Raw genomic sequence first — 18,036 nt, forward strand, 5'->3', positions numbered from 1 at the left:
GCATGACAAGTCTAACGTGAACCAGATAGTGATCTCAAGTGAGGGGCATGTTTGTGCGGAGGCCGTTCACCTCCAAAGAAAAGGCATGGAATTTGGAATCAGAGAGGCCTGGGTTCAAATCCTGAATTTATCATTCACTTCGAGAGTTTGGTTAACTCACTATGCAGGACCTCAGTTCCCTCCTCCTTACAGGGAGATAAAACAATTGGCAATAGTAAGACTGCTGCGATGACTGAATGATCTAAGGTATAACAAATACCCAGCTCACGGCTGGTCCCCAACTAGACCTTCAATAAAGGGTAGGTGTTGTCATCATTATTGCTCCTATCATTAATAATAATAAATAAATTTATGCAATGGAATACTATACAGCCCCTAAAATGAAAGCAGTAGCTTTGTAAGCGTGGGTATACAAGAATCTTCAAGATAGAGTGTTAAAAAAGCGAAGTGTGGGGTAATGTGATCCCAGTCGGGGACCAAAAAATAGGGGATGGTATAATATATGTCATAGCCTATAGAACTCATGTGAAAAGATACACAGGAAATGGGTAAGCATAAGCTGTCTCTAGCGAGTAGTGGATGGCTGGGGGACAGAGAGGAAGGAAAATGCATTTTTCACTGTTGGAGCCCAGAACGGTATACCCACCACTGTCGGAATGTCTTCCTTAACTGTCCCCTGGCCCAAAGGTCCATGAAGTTCCAAGTTGCGCATAGGACCTAACCTCTCCTGTCCCCTGTTCCTACTGATTCCCAGCTGGGAACAACTTCTGTCCCCTCAGTTCCTGCGCCAGACTCCTGGCTGATATATCTTCTTCACCTCTTCACTGCCCGTCACCCCCACAGTCTGTCAGTCCCCAGCCCTCCTGCGTCCTCACATTCTCGGCCCCGCCCCCTCCTTTTTGTCCGCAGGGTCCCAGCCCCAGCTCGGGCATCCTCCCCCTGCATCCATCCCCCCACAGGGCCCCAGAGGGGACTCTCCGACGCCCAGATCTGACCACAGCCCTCCAGGGCTCCCTGTCACACCCAGGAGAAAGTTCCCAGCCTGGCCTTCGAAACGCTCACGAGCCTGGCCCCGCCCACCACCTCAGCCGCATCTCCGGAGCTCCTCGGCTCCTGTCCTCTAAGGCTCTAGGCAGACTTGACTGCTTTGCGGTCCTGCCGGAATCGCCCCCTGCTCCCTGCTTTTGAGCCTCTGCCTGGAACGCCCTTGCTGCGACCAGCCCCCTTCTCGGCCATCCAGATCTAACTTCTCCCGGTTCTCGGAGGTCCCTTCGGCTGTCCCCAACTGAAAGGATTCCTTCCGCCCCTGGGCTCCCACAGCCGCTGGCCTCTGGTTCTGTCATACCCCGATCGCCCTGGACTGGAACTGTCTGCGTGGGGGGCTGTCTCCTCCATCAGACTGAGAGCTCCGTCTGCAAGGGCAGATACGGGTCTGATTCACCTTTGGGGCCCCAGTGCGGGGAGCGGGAGGGGGGACCGAAGCGGAGGGAAGAGAAGGAGGCTGGGAGGGCAGGAAGGGGGAGAGCGAGGAGGGGAGCGGACCCCGCTGCGGCGGGGGAGGGGGGGCGGCGGGTGGAGGAAGAGGAGAGACACAGAGACCAGGAGGAGAATGCACCGCGCAGGAGGCGGCGGCCGCGGCGAGACGGCGAGGGAGCAGAGGTGGAGGGCGCGGGAGAAAGCGGAGAGGGGCGAGCCGGGCCGGCCGCGGGAGGCGGAGGGAGGGAGAAGTGGAGCGCGGCGCCCCGCCGCCCCGGCCCCTTTTGTCCCTTCCCTCCGCCCTGCGTCACGCTCCCGGCCGGCCTCCCCGCGCGCTCCCTCCCCCGCCCGCGCCTCCTCCCCGGGGCTGGATGGAATTTTTTCCCCTGGACCGGGGCCAGCTCCGGGGCCGGGGGAGGCAGGCCGGGCCTGGCCGGCGGCGGGGAGGGGCCGGGGCGGGGGCGCCCAGGGAGGGGGCCGGCCCGCGGGGTCCCGGGCGGAGACGCGGGCCAGAGGGAGTCGGGAGGAGGGAAGGAGGATGGCGGGGCCGCGGGGAGGAAGGGGAGAGGCCGTCGGGCGGCAGAGGCGGGGAGAGGATGGAGAGCGGGCGGCGGCGGGCCCGACTCAGCGCGGCCGGGGGGCTGGCCGCGGAGCTCCTGCCCTGCGACGCGGGAGCCCCGGAGCCGTGAGTCTGCGGAAAGCGGGATTGGTGGGCGGGAGGGTGGAGGACGGCCGGGGCCAGGACCCAGGGTCCCAGGAGGAGGAGGCCTCGGCGGCCTGGGTTTCTGGGTTCCTGGAGGAGGCGGGGGCTGGGGACCCGGACTCCCGGATCCTTGGAGGGGGCTGGGGGCCTGGGGGCCGGGACTCCGGGGGTCCGGAGGAGGAGAGGCCGGGAACACCTCCTGGATTCCAGAGGAGGAAAGAGATGGGGCCGGGATAGCTAGATGCGGAGGCTGGAGGACACTCGGGCAAGATGCCCGCCCGAGCCCTCAGGGGAGGCGGAGGGAGAGAGGCTGGCTTTGGAGGTGCCTCCGGCAGCGGAAGGGTTAACGTCTGGCTGGAGGGGAGGGGGAGGGGCAGGGAAGGGGCTGCGGGGCTTTGAGGGGTCAAGGGTGAGCCGTGCGAGGTGGGGGCGGAGGAGGGGGGAGGTTGTCTGGGCTGCCAGACAGGCCAGGGTCAGCGGCGGGGGCAGGGGATGTCTGGCGGAGGAGAGGCCCAGCATCCAGGCTCCCTTGGGGACCTGGGATTCCAGGCCCCAGCCCCCTCCTCCCTCAGACCTGGGAGTCCGCAACTCAGCCCCCTCCCTCAGATTTCCAGAATCCGAACCCTTAGCCTTTTTTACCCCAGGTCTGGGCCTCCGGCCTCTTCTTCCCTCAGACCTGGAAGTCCACACCCCAACCCCCACCCTTAACAAAATGACCAAGTCCGGGCCCCTAGCCTTCCTCCCCCGAACCCAGGCGTCCCCACCTCTTCTTTTAGCCCCAGCTGGATCCCAGCCCTCCGGGGGTTAAGGGGGCGGGGCCAGCTGGTTGCCATAGTGCCAGACTGTTTGGGTCTGCTCTCTGACCCTTGGGGGCTCCCCAGGGTCTGTAGAGAGGGGGAGGGGGACCCAGACCTGAGGGAAGTCCAGCACCAACCCCTTCCCCAAATCGGGCCTAAGGGCCCAGAGAGTTCGTGTCTCCATCAACGCCGCGTCCGGTGACCTTGAACAAGTCCTGACCCTTCTCTCTGGGTCTCAGTTTCCACAAGGAGAAATTTGCCGGGGGAGTGGGGAGATGCTCGGGTCCTGCAAATCTTTAAGATTCTCAGCTCCCCTCTCACCCCCTCCTCAGGCCCCAGGCAGCCCCGGGGCATGCTGGGAACCCGGCCTGGGCTCTGGGCCAGGTTGTGGGGGGGGGGGGCGGGGGCAGCCTCCTCCCTTCCCCTTCCTCCCCACCTTGGCCTGACTCTCGCCCCCGCCTGAGGGTCTGGGAGGTTGGGAAGGAGGGAAGGGGGATGAGAGCCGGACCCGACTCTGGCCCCCCATCTCCTCCATTCGTCCTCCGCCCCCTTCCCGCCTCTCCTCCCCCTCCTCAGCAGGACGCTCCCCCAGCCCTGGGCCCCTTCTCGAACCACCCCCACCCCACCCCCAGCTCCAGACCTGGCTCCGAGCTGTGAGGGGGAGGGAGAGAGGGAAGGAGAAAGAGAGAGAGAGAGAGGCAGAGAGGGGGCGAAGGAGAAGGGAGGGAGAAAGAAGGGGGGGAGGGAAGGGAGGAAAGAGACAGAGGGAGACAGAGATGTGAGATGGAGAGAAAGGGAGAGGAGGAGGGAGAAGGCCAGAGACAGAGACCTTGAGGAAGAAAGAGACTGAGAGAATGAGAGACAAAGAGAGAGGGAGGGAGGAGGACCAGGGAGGAAGAAAGACCTGAGGGAAAGAGAAAGAATGAGAAAGGAGAGAGAGAGGGAGAGGCCATCCGCGAGGGAGACGCCGGATCCACGGAGGGGAGAGAAGGACGAGAGCGGAGAATGAGAACCAGGCACAGGAGGCGGCGGCGACCAGGTAAGCCAGGGTCGGACCACATGGAGACCAGGCGCAGCGGGAGCAGACAGCAGGCGATGGGGCCTGAAAGATGCAGGTGGAGCGTGGTGTGGGGAGAGCAAGACAGACGGAACTGGACAGAGGGACTGACCTGCGACTCGCAGGTGCACACTCGTAGCCCTGGGGTGGCGAGGCCGGGGGCTGGGCCACTGCCTACCAGGCCCAGCTCCTCCCACTTGCCCGTCTGGGGCCCAGCCACTCCGGATCTCTGGGAGGCCTTCTCCCCTGCCCAGTGGGGGAGCTGACAGCGTACTGCTCGCCGTGGGGCAGCCTTAGGGCTCAGGGATCACAGCTGTCATCATTATAAATGATGGGAGGCCAAAAGAAGAAATGGGGGGGGGATATCTAGAGAGGTTTGAAGGTTTCATATCCCTGCCTCCGCCCTAGTCCTGGAGTCCAGAATCTGACAGGTAGAGAGGGAGCTGCTTGCCCAAGGGGCCAAACTCCCAAACAGGTGAGGTTCCCTCTGACTCCACATCCAGGAAGCCCGGCTATGCCTTCGCCAGGGAGGCAGGCCTGGCTGGACTCCTGGGTCTGAGGGAAGAGGGGGCTGGGGGCCTGGACTTCGGTGTCTGAGAGAGGAAAGGCCTGCCGGCCTGGACTCCAGGGACCATTGAGGAGGAAGGGGCTGGGGGCCTGAACTCCTGGGTCCCTGCTGAGGAAGGGGCCAAGGGACTGATTCCTGGGTTCCTTGGGGAGGAGGGGGCCGGGGGCCCGGATTCCTGGGTCCTGGCACCCACCCGTAGAACCGACCTTGCGGGGCCTTCGCCGCACACAAGCTCGAGTCTGTGGGTCCGTGTCGGGGGCTCACCATCGCGGCTGGGGTCTTCCCGGCCCTCCCCACCCTCCCTGACCCTCATCTGTCCATCCATCCGTCTGTCTGTCCACCGGCCGCGCCCCCCGGGCTGAGGTAGGAGGTTGTATAGTTGAGGAGGACACCCACGGAGATCACTATACGGCCTCCTAGCTTTCCCCAGGCTGCGCCCTGCACGGGACGCCCGGCGGGGACCCCAGCCCCTGACCGCTGCCCCATGCCCGGGGACCCTGAGAGGAGGAGCTGGGCTGTCTCTCCTGTCCTGTCCCTGCATTCCCTCCTCCCACTGCCCTCAGAGAATTTCTCTCCCATGAAGAAACCTCTATTTTGCTTTCTCTGTCTCTCCATGTCCGCCGTGTCTCTGGAGCAGGCTGTGTGTCTACCCTGCGGCCTCTCAGACGCTCCCTCCCTCTCTTATTGTGCTTTCCGGTATCTCTCCATGTCTCAGTTTCTGTCTCTCGGGCTCTCACGGTATCTCTGTGCCATCTCTGCTCTGACCCCCCCACCCCACCCCAGGGCCTGTCAGGCCACCACACACCACACTGCCGGCCTCTGGGTCCCTGAGACCCTTTAACCTGTGAGGACATCCAGGGTCACAGGTGAGGTTCTTGGGAGCCTGGCGTCCGGCCCATCCACAAGCTGGGGGATCGCCCGTCTGACCCCTGACTCCTCACACCCTGTCTCCCTGAAAACCCAGACCTTGACATTTGACCTGTACCCCATGCCCCTCCCCCACCCCATGGTGACCTCACAAAGGTCACCAGCTTCTCCCTGGGCCACGATCCTCTGTTATGGCCCTGCTGGCCCAAGACAGCGTTGTCCCATCTGCCCTGGTTGCCCTCATGGTCTTGAGGGCCCCCACCTGGGCCTGTCTCCTCTGCTTCACGTCCTATAAGGAGCGCATGCGCATCTGCCAGATCTTTGTTGGCGTACAGGGCCCCGAGCTGGGCAAGTGTGAGGAGGCCTTCGCCGCTGCCTTTCAGGGCCTCCTAGACACTGAAATCAGTGAGGCGACCTGTCACTTCCCCCAGGGGCCTGGGGGGCGAGGCGCGTAATGCACAGGGATCTTCCAGACAGTGTGGAAAACCACTGAGAGAGATTCGCCCAGAGTGGGAGGGTGGGGGCAGATTTAGAGGGGAGGACGGAGACTGGGGGACAGACTCTGGTGAGAGGAGGATAGAGTGGGGGGACAGACTGAAGAGGGGGAGGATAGAGACTGGGGGGCAGACTAAAGGGAGGATATAGATGGGGAGACAGAAAGTGGGGAGGATAGAGATGTGGGGGGACAGACTCCTGGAGAAGGTGGGGGAGACTCAGGGGGGAAGAGAGTGATGGGGGAGAGACTCAGGGAAGAGGACAGAAATGGGGGATAGACTCATGAAGAAGGAGAGAGATGAGGGACAGACTCTCTGAGGAGGACGGAGATGGGGACAGACTCCGGGAGGAGGGTAAAGATGGGGGACAGACTCCAGAAGGAGAACAGAGATGGGGGAAAGACTCAGAGAAGGCAGGATAGACAGGGTAGATAGAAGGGGGGAGGGATAGACTCAGAGATGGGGGACAGCAGGGGGGCCAGGACAAAGACCTGGAGATAGGAGGTGTCCCAGACAGCCAGAGAATGTCCACACTGTGGACGTGGTGTTGAGGGAACTGCTTTTCCCAGCCTCTGTCCTCCACCCTTGCTCCCAGACTACGATGAGAGAAGCCATCTGCATGATGCCTTCATCCAGATGACCCACTCTCTCCAGGAGATGGCCACTGCCCGGGGTGAGTGGGGCGGGGATGGTTTGGTGGATGTGGGGTGCAAACCCCCAAGAGATGGCTGTCGGGGGGGCGCAGAATGTGGCAGATCTGGAGGAGGCAGAGCTAGTAAGCTGAGTGAGCTTGATTACTTGTTGGGGGGCAAGGGATGGGCGGGGTGCTGGTGGGGAGCTCAAAGACCAGTGCAGAAATGACCTAGAGTCTGAAGCCTAGTTGGGGTCAGGTAGACACGAGCTCTGAACTGGCTGTGTGGCTCCCCTGCTTCCTGGCTATGAGGTTCTGGATGTGTTACTGCCTCCCTCTGGGTCTCAACTTACCCACCTATAAGATGGGACAGTGTCCTTGCCTCCCTGATTGAGGCGCAGTACAGTGAGAGGGAGGAGCCTCAGAGGGAGAGGGAGCACTGTGTGCAGCATAAACTGGCCGGTCCTTGCTCCAGGGCTCAGGGCTTCTTTCTGCGTCTGCTGTTACCTTTGTTTTCTGGTCTTGCCCATCAAGCTTTCTGACAATCATCCCAAAAGTTGAGGAGGTTCCTGTCCACCCAGGGGGCATCTGGGGGACAGCGACTTCAGCTGCAGATCCCCCCCATCCCCATAGAGAGTCCTGAGCAACTCAAAGCTGCACCGGGGGGAGGTGCTGAGGACTCCAGAAAACACCTTCTTCCCACTTAGGCCATCTTGTCATAGAAGGTTTTGAAGAGAGCAGGAGCAAGTGCATTTCTGCATGTAGAAGACCCCCCCCTAGACCTGTGTGGGGGCCGCACTGGAGCAGGGAGGCAGTGGCGGCTGGGAGGCCTGGGTCGAGGCTGGGGTGAGGAGGCCCGAGCTGGGGCGGGGCTGTGAAGGTGGAGAAGCAGGCATTCAAGAAGAGAGTCAAGGGCAGGAGGGATGGGGCTTGGGTCTGACAGTCTGTCCGGGGACTAGGGTTGGGGGGTAATGGACAGCGCCCAGGGTCCAGCTCCATGCGAGGGTGGGCCCTGGGTCCTCCCTGAGACAGGGAGCCCGGGAGAAAAAGCAGGCGTGGGAGCCGAGAGCTGGGCTAGGACATTGCGAAGGTGAGGAACACGGGGGATATCCAGGACACAGCTAGACACACAGGTCCAGGGTTTAGCTGAAAGGTCAAGGACACTTTAAGACTGTCTGCGGGCTGTGAGCATGGGGAAGGGGGGCGCCCCTCTGGGCACAGAAAGACCCTCTGGGGTTTTGAGGGGGGCAGACTGGAGGCCGGGAGAAGCTGGTGCAATATGACTGACAGGTCATACATATCATCGAATGTGCCAGAGACACTGGGGACATAGGTGTGACCAAATCTGCAGACCACTAGCCCTCACGTTGCTCATACTGGGGGGTGGGAGGGACAGACAATAAACATAATCAGGGAAACACTGCAGTATGTCAGTTGGTAATCCAGGATCTGGAGGCAGACAGCGAAAGGCAACGGGGGCCCAGTGGGTGGTTATTTTAAAGAGGCTGGTCGGGGTTGCTGCACGGGAGAAGGTCCAACTGAGGAGAGCCCTGAACCAGAGGGCAGAGCCATGCAGATAACCGGGGAGGGGCGTGCGAAAGAGCATCCTGGGCAGAGGGAAGAGCCCCTTCAAAGGGCTGGAGTGCAGTCGACGGGGTGGGCAATGGGAGGCGATGAAGTCAGAGGCCACAAGAACCACATCCCGTAGGACCTCAGAGGCCAGTGGTTCTCAAGCCCCGTTGTGTGTCAGAAGCTCCTGGGAGCTTGCAGAAATGCAGACTCCTGGGTCCCACCCTCCATTCCTGACCAGTAGGTCTGAGGCAGGGGCAGGAAACCAAGTTCCAGCCGCTGCTGCTCCAGGAACGCACTTGGAGGGCCATTCTTGTGAACCATTGAACTGACTTCAGCTTGAGGTGGGAGCCATCAGAGGGTTTTAGGCAGAGAGCAAGAGGCAGGATCTGACCAAGGCCACAAGGGCCAAAGGCAGAAGCAGAGAGACCTGTGAGGAGGTCAGCAGTGGTTCAGACCAGTCGCAACCCCAAAACGAGGGCTGGCAGAGAGGGGCAAGCGTGAGGGGGGAGGGGTAGGAAGATGATGGATCTGACTCTGTGCCAAACATGCCCCATACATGGGAGAGGCCGTGTCTGCACTAACTGATAACTAATTATCCTCCTGAAGGCTATCTTCATACCAGCCCTGTCCGGTGGGGTTTTGTAACCCCACTTTCCAGATGGGGAAGTTGGGGCCCAGGTGGGCAGAAAGCATGGACCCAGGAGATACTGGGACTGGCTGTATTGGGGGGAGTGGGAGGGGGAGGGAAAGCGCAAGGGCAATTCCCAGGTCTCCCAGACGGAGGACCCAAGAGATGGACCTGCTGACTCAGAGAGGCTCTGGGTGGTGGCAGGTGACACTGTTTGTGTCTATAAACCAGGGAGTGGGTGCTATGGTGTGGAGTGAAGGGCAGTGTGCCAGAGGGAATGCAGCTCAACCACCCGGGGTCAAATCTAGCTGTGACCTTCAGCTACCTTCCTAATTCTCTGTGCCTCCGTTTCCCCATCTCAAACTTGGAGATGGTAATACACTCACTGTATACCAGACACCATCCTAAGCACTTAGGGACATTCTCTCATGCAGCCATCCAATGTCATGTAGTTTGGCATGGGGATGCTTTTATATTGTACGGTGTTAAATCCCACCCCCCCCCCCATCCTAATATTGTCCCCATTTCACCAAGTGAGGATCAGGAAAGTTACATATTTGGTCAAGGTCATGTAGGGAAGAGGACTTGAAATGGATTCTTCAGATGGGAGGCAGGTGTGCTCACAGATGGATGAGCCAGGACTCAAACCCGGATGGTCTGAAACAGTTGGAAGTTTCCTAACGATACACACCCTTTTGGGGAGACTTGGCAACATCCCCCCCCGCCCACTCATGGTTCACTTGAGATAACCTTCACCCCTTGGCTTCTTTGGACATTTCACTCCATCCCTACCTTATTCCCATGACGTACTTAGATATCTCTCACACACACACATACATACATACACACACACCCCCCTGCCCCTGCCATGGCTCCCTCGGCATATCCCACACTCATCCTCCCTGTGAGTCACTTGGTTTGGCACAGAGATATTTCTTGAATGACTCTCCAACATCCTGGACTCTCATTTGAGCACCCTACTCTGACACCATCCTCCTGACCATCCTGCCATCTCCAGACCACACGCCCACCCTGTGACCAAGGAGAGACCTCTAAGTCCTTGACCCCTCATTTTGAACCCACTTCCTGGCTTCAGTGCCCCCTCTCTCCAGTTTATACCCAAGGATCATCCCATCAGCCACTCTCACCAGTATTCTCAGTTCCTTCCCTTTCTGTATGGTTTGAAATCACAGAGGCACAGGCAGTGGCGTAAACAAGCTAGAAGTCTTGAGGTAGGCGCTTAAGTTTCAGATGGCAGCACCACTTCCTTTTCTGGGGGACCCAAACCCCTTTCAGCTTCCTGCTTTACTATCCTAGGACACGGCCCTTATCCTCATGGTTCTGCATCACTGCTAGAGCTCCGGCCATCAAATTCAAGTCTCAGGCAGCAGATGGAGGAAGGGGAAAGGTCAATAAGATGGTGCCCCTTCTCTCTTAAGTCTCCTTGTGACTCGTACACAACAGTTCCACTTACAAATCAGACCAAAACTTGGTTATATGACCACAAGTGGGTCACAGGACCACACGAAGCTGCAAGGGATACTGAGGAATATAGTCTTTTAGTTGGGTGGTTGGTGGGGCCGGGGGGTGCTTTCCCAGCTGAAATGCAGTGTGACGTTACTACAGAAATATTTGGAAGCAACTAGCAATCCCCGTGTATCAGTTTCCTAGGGCCCCTTTAACAAAGTGCCATACACTGGGTTGCTTAAAAGATAGAAATGTATTTGTTCATAATTCTGGAGGCTAGAAGTCCATGGTCAAGGTGTCAGTGTGAGCAGGGTTGGTTCCTTCTCAGGCCTCTCTCTCTGGCTTGTAGATGTCCATCTTCTCTCTCTCCTGTGTCTTCACATGTTCTCCTTTCAGTGTGCCAGTGTCCAGATCTCCTCTTATAGGGCAATCAGTCACACTGGATCAGAGCCCACCCTAATGACCTAATTATAACTTAATTACCTCTTTAAGTCTGTATATCCAAGTACAGTCACATTCTGAGGTCCTGGGGGTTAGGGCTTCAACATTATGAGTTTGGGAGGGACACAGTTCAGACAGAGAGCACAGGGAGGGGCCAAGGGAGAGAGAGAATCTCAAGCAGAATCTGTGTTGAGTGCGGAGCCCAACACAGGGCTTGATCTCACAACCCTGAGATCATGACCTGAGCAGAAATCAAGAGTCAGACACTTAAGCAACTGAGCCACCGAGGCGCCCCACATCTGCTGCATTTCTAATTTCCCAAACCACGTCCACCAGTAAATCAATCCAGCCAGCCATCCGCATTGGGAAGAGCCACAAAACCTCACAGTTTGGAAGCCAGTACAATGGTCAAAACTCCAACACCCTCGAGAACAGAGATAAAAAGAGCCAAAGCGGGTAGAAATGAATAGTCTGGAGACCCTGCTGAAGTGGCAGGTGTGGGCCCTGACAAAAGGGGGTGGCTGCCACCAAGCTAATTGCTGCCTCATGAACATACAGTCTCTTGTGTTAGAGATCTTCCAAATTTTGGAAAAGAGATGCCAAACATTTTATGTGACTTTCCCAAATTTTATACGATGGCAAGTGGTTCATTTTAAAAAATACTTTCCAGTCCAAATATAACACATTCAAGGGATGGACTAGAGCCACAGACCACCAGTTGTGGTCTCCACTCCAGTTGGATCCTGGAATTTATTCTACACATACTTCCTGAGCACTTGCTAAGATTCAGGGCCCTCTCCTGGGTTCTGCAGATACAGCACTGAAGAATGACCTGTTTACTAACTGAAGACAGACTTAAATGATCGCTGTATATATAAATATGTATAATTGTATGCTGGTGAGAACTCTACATGGAGCGAATGGAACCCTTGGAGAGGCAAAAATAGGGAACTGGATTAGATTAGATTTGTGGTCAGGGAAAACCTCGAAGGAGATGACATGAGGTAGGAAATGAAGGATGAGTGGGAGTAGCGGGAAAGATGTGCTAGGAACACTCCAGCACATGCAAAGTCCCTGAGGTGATAGAGATTATGGTGGTGTTCATACTAGGGGAAATGAAAGGTGGGTAACAGGCATGGAATAGAGAGGTGGAGGAAACTAGGCCAGATCTTATAGGACCTAGCAGAACTTGGTGAGGAATTTTATCTTTATCCTCCCCTTTCCCCTCAACAAGATCAACACAGAGGATGCAAAAGAGGGGTTCTAACAGAAAGATAGTCCAGAGGCACACGAAAGGAGACTTGGGGGATTTGTCAGCCTTCCAGGTAGACAGGGCAGGAGGCGGGGAGAAGAGGGATGTTTTATATACTACACCTGTGGTTTGGAAGGGACTGAGGAAGTGACAAACACTTCCTTGAGGAAGGGTTTTTACTACAAGGCCCCCCCTCCACCCTCCAGGGTCCTTTAAGGTGGCTTTTCCTAATGCTGCAGAGAAAATGCGGAAGGTCATTGCGCAGCTTAAAGAAGGTAAAAGAAGCTAAGCGCGCGCGCACACACAGTTCTAAAACCCTGAGCCAGCCATCTCCCCTCAGTCCAGTCCCTCTGAGCCTCTTCCTCTGTGAGGAACATTCTAGAATCTGCTAGGACCCCCCCCCCCCCCCCATCTTGGGATTCTTGTCCCAGATTAGCCTGGGCCTCTCGGGATCTCCCTGGCCCTGCGCACTCTGGGACGTCTCCTTTCCAACTGGGCCCCATCCGTGGGTGAATTCTAGCCAGGCTACACCTCTTCTCTAATTGAGCCCCCTCCTTTGACCCTGTCCCCTGAAACTAGCGCCCAGGGTCTAGCCCCGGCCCCCCAGTGAAATACACCACGGTTGATCGCGCCTTCGCTGCGGGTCTGCGCGGGACCTTAGAGGAATACAGCAGGCCTGGCCCCGCCTACAGGTGGAAGGCTAGGGGTAGAACGCCGCAGGCCTGGCTCCGCCCCTAGGTGGGCGGTGGCAGGCCTGGCTCCGCCCCCTCCGAGGAAAGCATCTGGTCCAGTAACCTGTCTTCTAGGGGAGCTTAAGGTGAGCACCTCCAGGCCTTCCAGGATAGTAACGCTTCCTCTCTCTCCACAGTCCAGGCCTGCATCCCTCCCTGTGGTAAGCTCTTCATCACAAACTCCGAATTGAGGGGGAAGGGAGGTGGTCGGGAGCGAAACCCGGCATTTAGAACAGGAGACCAATAAGAAGCCTGGAGAAAAGCAATCAAACCAGGTACTGCTCACAAACCTAATACAAGGCGGGCCCGAAAGCGAAAACAAGCCAATAAGAGTCCTAGAGGTCGGGGGCGCCTGGGTGGCTCAGTGGGTTAAAGCCTCTGCCTTCAGCTCAGGTCATGGTCCCAGGGTCCTGGGATCGAGCCCCGCATGGGGCTCTCTGCTTGGCAGGGAGCCTGCTTCCTCCTCTCTCTCTGCCTGCCTCTCTGCCTAGTTGTGATTTCTCTCTGTCAAAGAAATAAAAATTTAAAAAAAAAAAAAAAAGAGTCCTAGAGGTCGGAGAGCGTTGCGAGCTAGCCAGTGAGCGCGGGGAAGGCGGCGCCCGGGACTTGTGTGGCCGTCAGAGCCCGGGAGGCTTCACAGACCCTAACCTGGCCAGAGGGACCCGGGCTGGGGAACGCGGATGGAGCCCAGGTGCAGCGTTTCCGTCCCGCAGGACTCCAGGAGGTCGCCCGGCGTTTCCGCTGCCGCGGGTGCTACTCCACGGTCTGCGACCTCCCGCTGGACTGCCCAGGTGAGGGGCGGGGCCTGGAAGGGGAAGGAACCGCCCGGACCGGAGGAACGGGAGCTGAGCGGGGAAGCGACCCGGCCAAACGGGGGCGGGGGCGGGGTCGGGCGGTGACGCGGGCCTGTTTTCAGTTCAGGACTTGACGGTGACTCGGGGTCGTGAAGCTAAGTTCTCTTGCACTGTGAACTTCGAACTGCCTAAGGAGGAAATCACCTATTCCTGGAAGTTCGCAGGAGGAGGTGTGAGTCCGAGCGGGGCCAGCGCGAAGGGCTTAGGAGGAGGGTTATGCTTACCTAGAGGATGCGGGGCCAGGACGCCGCGGGTGGGGATCGGGGGGCCTGGGTCTAGATTCAGGCTTCGTGCAAGGGGGGGGGGGGTCCCGGGATTTAGAAGTGGAGGTGAGGCTCAGGAGGCCGCTTCTAGGGGCGGGGTCGTGCGTGAAGTGTGGTTGACTCTGAGGTTAGGGGTGGGCCCAGGGTTCAAGGAGGCGTGGTCTAGCTCGGGGGCGGGGCTTGAACGTGGCGTACTCGCTAGACCCGGCAGAGGGAATCTGACCTGGGCTCGGGCGAGGCTCCTCTCCTCCCGCCGCTTCAGCCCGAGCGTCCCTCAGGTCCGGACGCAGGACGTGTCCTACTTCCAAGACCTCCCGTGGGCCCGGGGATACCTGGCGCGGATCCGGCCGGTGCAACCCGCGCACCGTGGGACATTCTCTTGCGTGATCGTGCACGACCAGATCCCACTGGCGCGGCTCTACTTCTTTCTTAACGGTGCGGGCGGGGCTGCATGGGGGGGCGGGGCGGCGCGGGAGGCGGGGCTCGCGCCTGACTGACGTGCGTGCTCCGCAGTGACTGGTGCGCCCCCACGTGGGGAGACCGAGCTTCAGGTCTCCTTTCGGGAAGTGCTGCGGTGGGCGCCCCGGGAGGCAGACATGATCGAACCTTGGAGGCCAAGCCTGGGCGAGCTGCTGGCCAAGCCCGAAGCTCTGACGCTGAGCAACCAATGCCTGCTCGCGGCCGTCGTGGCCTTAGCGTCAGCCGGTACGACCCTTATGGTGTGGTGAGTTCCCAGGACCCCGGAGTCCCAGCACCCACTCTCCTTTCTCAGACCTGGTGTCCAGCACCCTCAGACCCAGGAGTCCAGGTCCCCACCTCCCTCCACTCTCAGACCCAGGAGTCTCGACTTCACCTCCCTCAGACCCAGGAGTCCAGACCCCCCCAGCCACCTCCTCCCTCAGACTCAGGAGTCCAGACTTCCACATCCCTCCTCCCTCAGACCCAGGAGTCTAGACCCCTCAGACCCGGGAGTCCAGGCCCCCCAGTCCCCTCCTCCTCCAGTTTCAGGAGTCCAAACCCCTAGGCCCTCTTCCCTCAGATCCAAGAGTACAGGCCTTATCTACCTTTCGGACCCAGGCTTCCAGAACCCAGATATCTAATCCCCAACCTTTCCCCTCAACACAAATCCCTCCTTGTTTCCCCAGGATATTCTTTCGATGGTATTTCCAGAACAGCTAACAAAGGTATCTTTTTCTTCCTTATCCTGTTTTCATTCTTAAAATAAAGAATATATTTCAGCTCTGTATATTCTTTCATCTTTGCTGGTGGTCACTACTAATGCAGGTAGGAGGAGGCCAGCATACCTCACTTATGTCCAGGTGACTTCCTCTAATGACAGTAATATGTAGAGTTGTCACAGTACAAGGTTCTGTGCTGAGGACTTTAGATACAAGTCCAGACCCCTCCCCAGATGTCTGGCAGTCTCTTTGACATTTCAGCTTGCAGAAATGGAGTCTTTGTTGGACTTGATGTGGGATTCGACATGGGGCTTGATCTCACAACCCTGAGATCATGACCTGATCTGAAATCAAGAATGAGATGCTGGGGCACCTGGGTGGCTCAGTGGGTTAAAGCCTCTGCCTTCAGCTCAGGTCATGGTCCCAGGGTCCTGGGATCGAGCCCCGCATCGGGCTCTCTGCTTGGCAGGGAGCCTGCTTCCTCCTCTCTCTCTGCCTGCCTCTCTGCCTGGTTGTGATTTCTCTCTGTCAAAGAAATAAAAAAATTAAAAAAAAAAAAAAAAGAATGAGATGCTTAGCTGACTGAGCCACCGGCACCCCATGGAGTTATATTTTAATAGATGATCAGATAATAAACAAGAAAATTAAGCACAATAAGACATGGATCAAGTCAGAAACAGCAGGAACAGAAGCCCCTGAGTGCACCTAGTGTTGGGGACATGGCTGTGGGGAGGCATCTGGAGGAGGACTTTAGGAAATGAGTGTGCAGAGAGAATGTGAGGGGACCAGATCGCACAGGACCTTGGCCACTGTAAGGTTTGGCTTTTCCTCTGAGATGAGAGTTATGGGCAGTTTTTTTTTGTTTTTTTTTTGTTTTTTTAAAGATTTTATTTATTTATATGACAGAGAGAGATCACAAGTAGGCAGAGAGGCAGGCAGAGAGAGAGGAGGAAGCAGGCTCCCTGTGGAGCAGAGAGCCCGATGCGGGGCTCGATCCCAGGACCCTGAGATCATGACCTGAGCCGAAGGCAGTGGCTTAATCCACTGAGCCACCCAGGCGCCCCTATGGGCAGTTTTTGAGGCAGGAAGGTCATGATTTGATTTGATTTGCATGGCTAATGCATGGATAAACTCTAGTGGCAGGGGTGGAAGCAGGAACCAGTGTTAGGTGCTGTGGTAATCTGGACAGCTTTAATCCAGGAAGGAGATGCAGCTCGGGGACAAACTGGTGACAGTGAGGAGCAGTGGTTCTAGATCTGTCCTGAAGGTAGAACCAGTGGAGTTTGCTGATGGATCAGAGTGTTGGGTATGAGGGGAAGAAAGGAGAAGGGGCAGGTGTCAACAGGCATGGCAGCGCCAATGTCTATAGAACCCTCTGCCATGACGGGAACATTCTAGATATGCACTGTCCATTGTGGTGGCCTCCAGCCAGCCATGGCCATGAGGCAAGTCAAATGTGGCCAGTGACACTGAGGAACTAAATTTTTTTTTTGAAGATTTTATTTATTTATTTGAGAGGGGGAGGAGCAGAGGCAGAGGGAGAAACAGGCTCCCTGCTGAGCAGAGAGCCAGATCTGGGACTCCATCCCAGGACTCCGGGATCATGACCTGAGCCAAAGGCAGATGCTTAACTGACTGAGCCCCCCAGGCACCCCTGAGGAGCTAAATTTATAATCTTTTATAGCTTTAATAATTTAGATTGTCCCTCATCTATGAAAATCAAAGTTAACAAGTGTCCGGGCATGCTGGTTATAACTATGGAACCCTCTTTGTTTACTTGACTAAGGACTGCTGGAAGGCGGGGGCTCTCTTTTCTATATTTGCAAACCGGGCAAAACACAGAATTCAGTACATACTTGGTCAATGGTTTGGGGACTGATTGGTGTCATCAAAGAATGAGTGAATGAAAACAAAACAAAACAAAACAAAATGAACCAGTCCTGTGTGGTAGGAGCCACTGTTGAGCACAGTGCAGTTCTAGCATTTTTGGCCTGAGCAGCTGGAATGTTAGAGTTCTGTTTACTGCTGTCGGAAGAGCAGGTTTCATTTGGGCTGAGGAGGAGAAAGAGGAGGACAGATGAGGGATTGGGTCTGCTAAAGGGAGGTATCCCAAGTGGAAGTGTCTTGGAGGCAGTTGGGTAGATGAGTCTGGAATTTAGGGGTGAGGTCTGATCTGAAGATACAAGCGGCAGAGCCCCCTTTCCAGGCATGGAGCGTGAATGAGGTATCCAGAGCCATGCCACTGGTTACACAGAGGAAATGAGTGTAGATGGATAAGAGAAGTGGGTAGGAGGAGGTTTCTCCAAAGTTAAGCAGTCCAAACTATGAAGAGGAACTGAGAAGGAAAACGGGGGGAAAGCCAGGCAGCTGCAGCATTCTCAAAGCCAAATGAAGACAGCATTTCACGGGGAGAGGAGTCAGCTGGGTCAGATGCTGCCACATGGTGAAAGATGAGGCCTGAGAATTGACCCCTGGTTTTAGCAACGGGGACATCACTGATGAACTTGACCAGAGTCATTTCCATAGAGCAGTGGTGGGGGAGTCATCTGATTGGCATGGGTTTGAAAGTCAGTGGGAGGCCACACTTGTCATCAGGGAAATGCAAATCAAAACCACAGTGGGATACCATTTCACACCATCTGGGAGGTGAGGGGTGCCTGGGTGGCTCTGTCTTCGCCTTAGCTCAGGGTCCCAGGGTCCTTGGATCAAGCCCCACATCAGGCTCCCTGCTTAGCGGAGAGTCTGCTTCTCCCTCTCCCTCTACCCCTCACCCCACTCAGCTCTCTCTAATCTTTTTTTTAAAAAGCCAGGTGATAACAAATGTTGGTGAGGATGTAGGGAAATTGGAAGCCTCCTCCTTTGCTGGTGAGAATATAAAATGATACAGGCACTGTGGAAACCATCTGGCACTTCAGTAAATTAAACAGGTTCACCACATGACTCAGCAACTCCACTCCTTGAGGATCCCCCTGGGGAGAACTTAACCCGTGTTCACACAAAAACTTGTATGTGAATGTTCACAGCATTATTCACAATGGCCCCAAACCGGAACCACCC

At 56.9% G+C, this 18,036-nt stretch overlaps 1 protein-coding gene across 4 annotated transcripts; it reads left to right on the top strand.

Moving 5' to 3' along the window:
* The first annotated feature begins 3,870 nt into the window (after positions 1–3,870).
* On the top strand, positions 3,871–15,014 carry SPACA6 (sperm acrosome associated 6). 4 transcript variants are annotated; one of them, XM_045988317.1, is made up of 9 exons: positions 3,871–4,015; positions 6,558–6,635; positions 12,160–12,228; positions 12,822–12,845; positions 13,398–13,475; positions 13,601–13,710; positions 14,080–14,236; positions 14,315–14,525; positions 14,947–15,014. In XM_045988317.1, the coding sequence occupies exons 1-9, from the start codon at positions 3,982–3,984 to the stop codon at positions 14,978–14,980; spliced, it is 795 nt and encodes a 264-aa protein (XP_045844273.1). In that variant the 5' UTR covers positions 3,871–3,981; the 3' UTR covers positions 14,981–15,014. The 4 variants fall into 4 exon arrangements, with proteins under 4 accessions (XP_045844273.1, XP_045844274.1, XP_045844271.1 ...); XM_045988318.1 differs by lacking the exon at positions 3,871–4,015 and adding an exon at positions 5,500–5,873; XM_045988315.1 differs by lacking the exon at positions 3,871–4,015 and having other exon boundaries at positions 6,447–6,635; positions 12,822–13,025; positions 13,237–13,475; positions 13,606–14,236.
* Positions 15,015–18,036: the final 3,022 nt, after the last annotated feature.

The sequence above is a fragment of the Meles meles genome, chromosome 19 (assembly GCF_922984935.1).
Source record: "Meles meles chromosome 19, mMelMel3.1 paternal haplotype, whole genome shotgun sequence".
Lineage (NCBI taxonomy): Eukaryota > Metazoa > Chordata > Mammalia > Carnivora > Mustelidae > Meles > Meles meles.

Excerpts from the sequence above, each read along its gene's own strand:
- SPACA6 (XM_045988315.1), top strand. The coding sequence starts at position 13,365 with ATGGAGCCCAGGTGCAGCGTTTCCGTCCCGCAGGACTCCAGGAGGTCG. Across the intron at positions 14,237-14,314 it reads GCTCTACTTCTTTCTTAACG|TGACTGGTGCGCCCCCACGT; the intron begins GTGCGGGCGGGG and ends CGTGCTCCGCAG. Across the intron at positions 14,526-14,946 it reads GGTACGACCCTTATGGTGTG|GATATTCTTTCGATGGTATT; the intron begins GTGAGTTCCCAG and ends TTGTTTCCCCAG.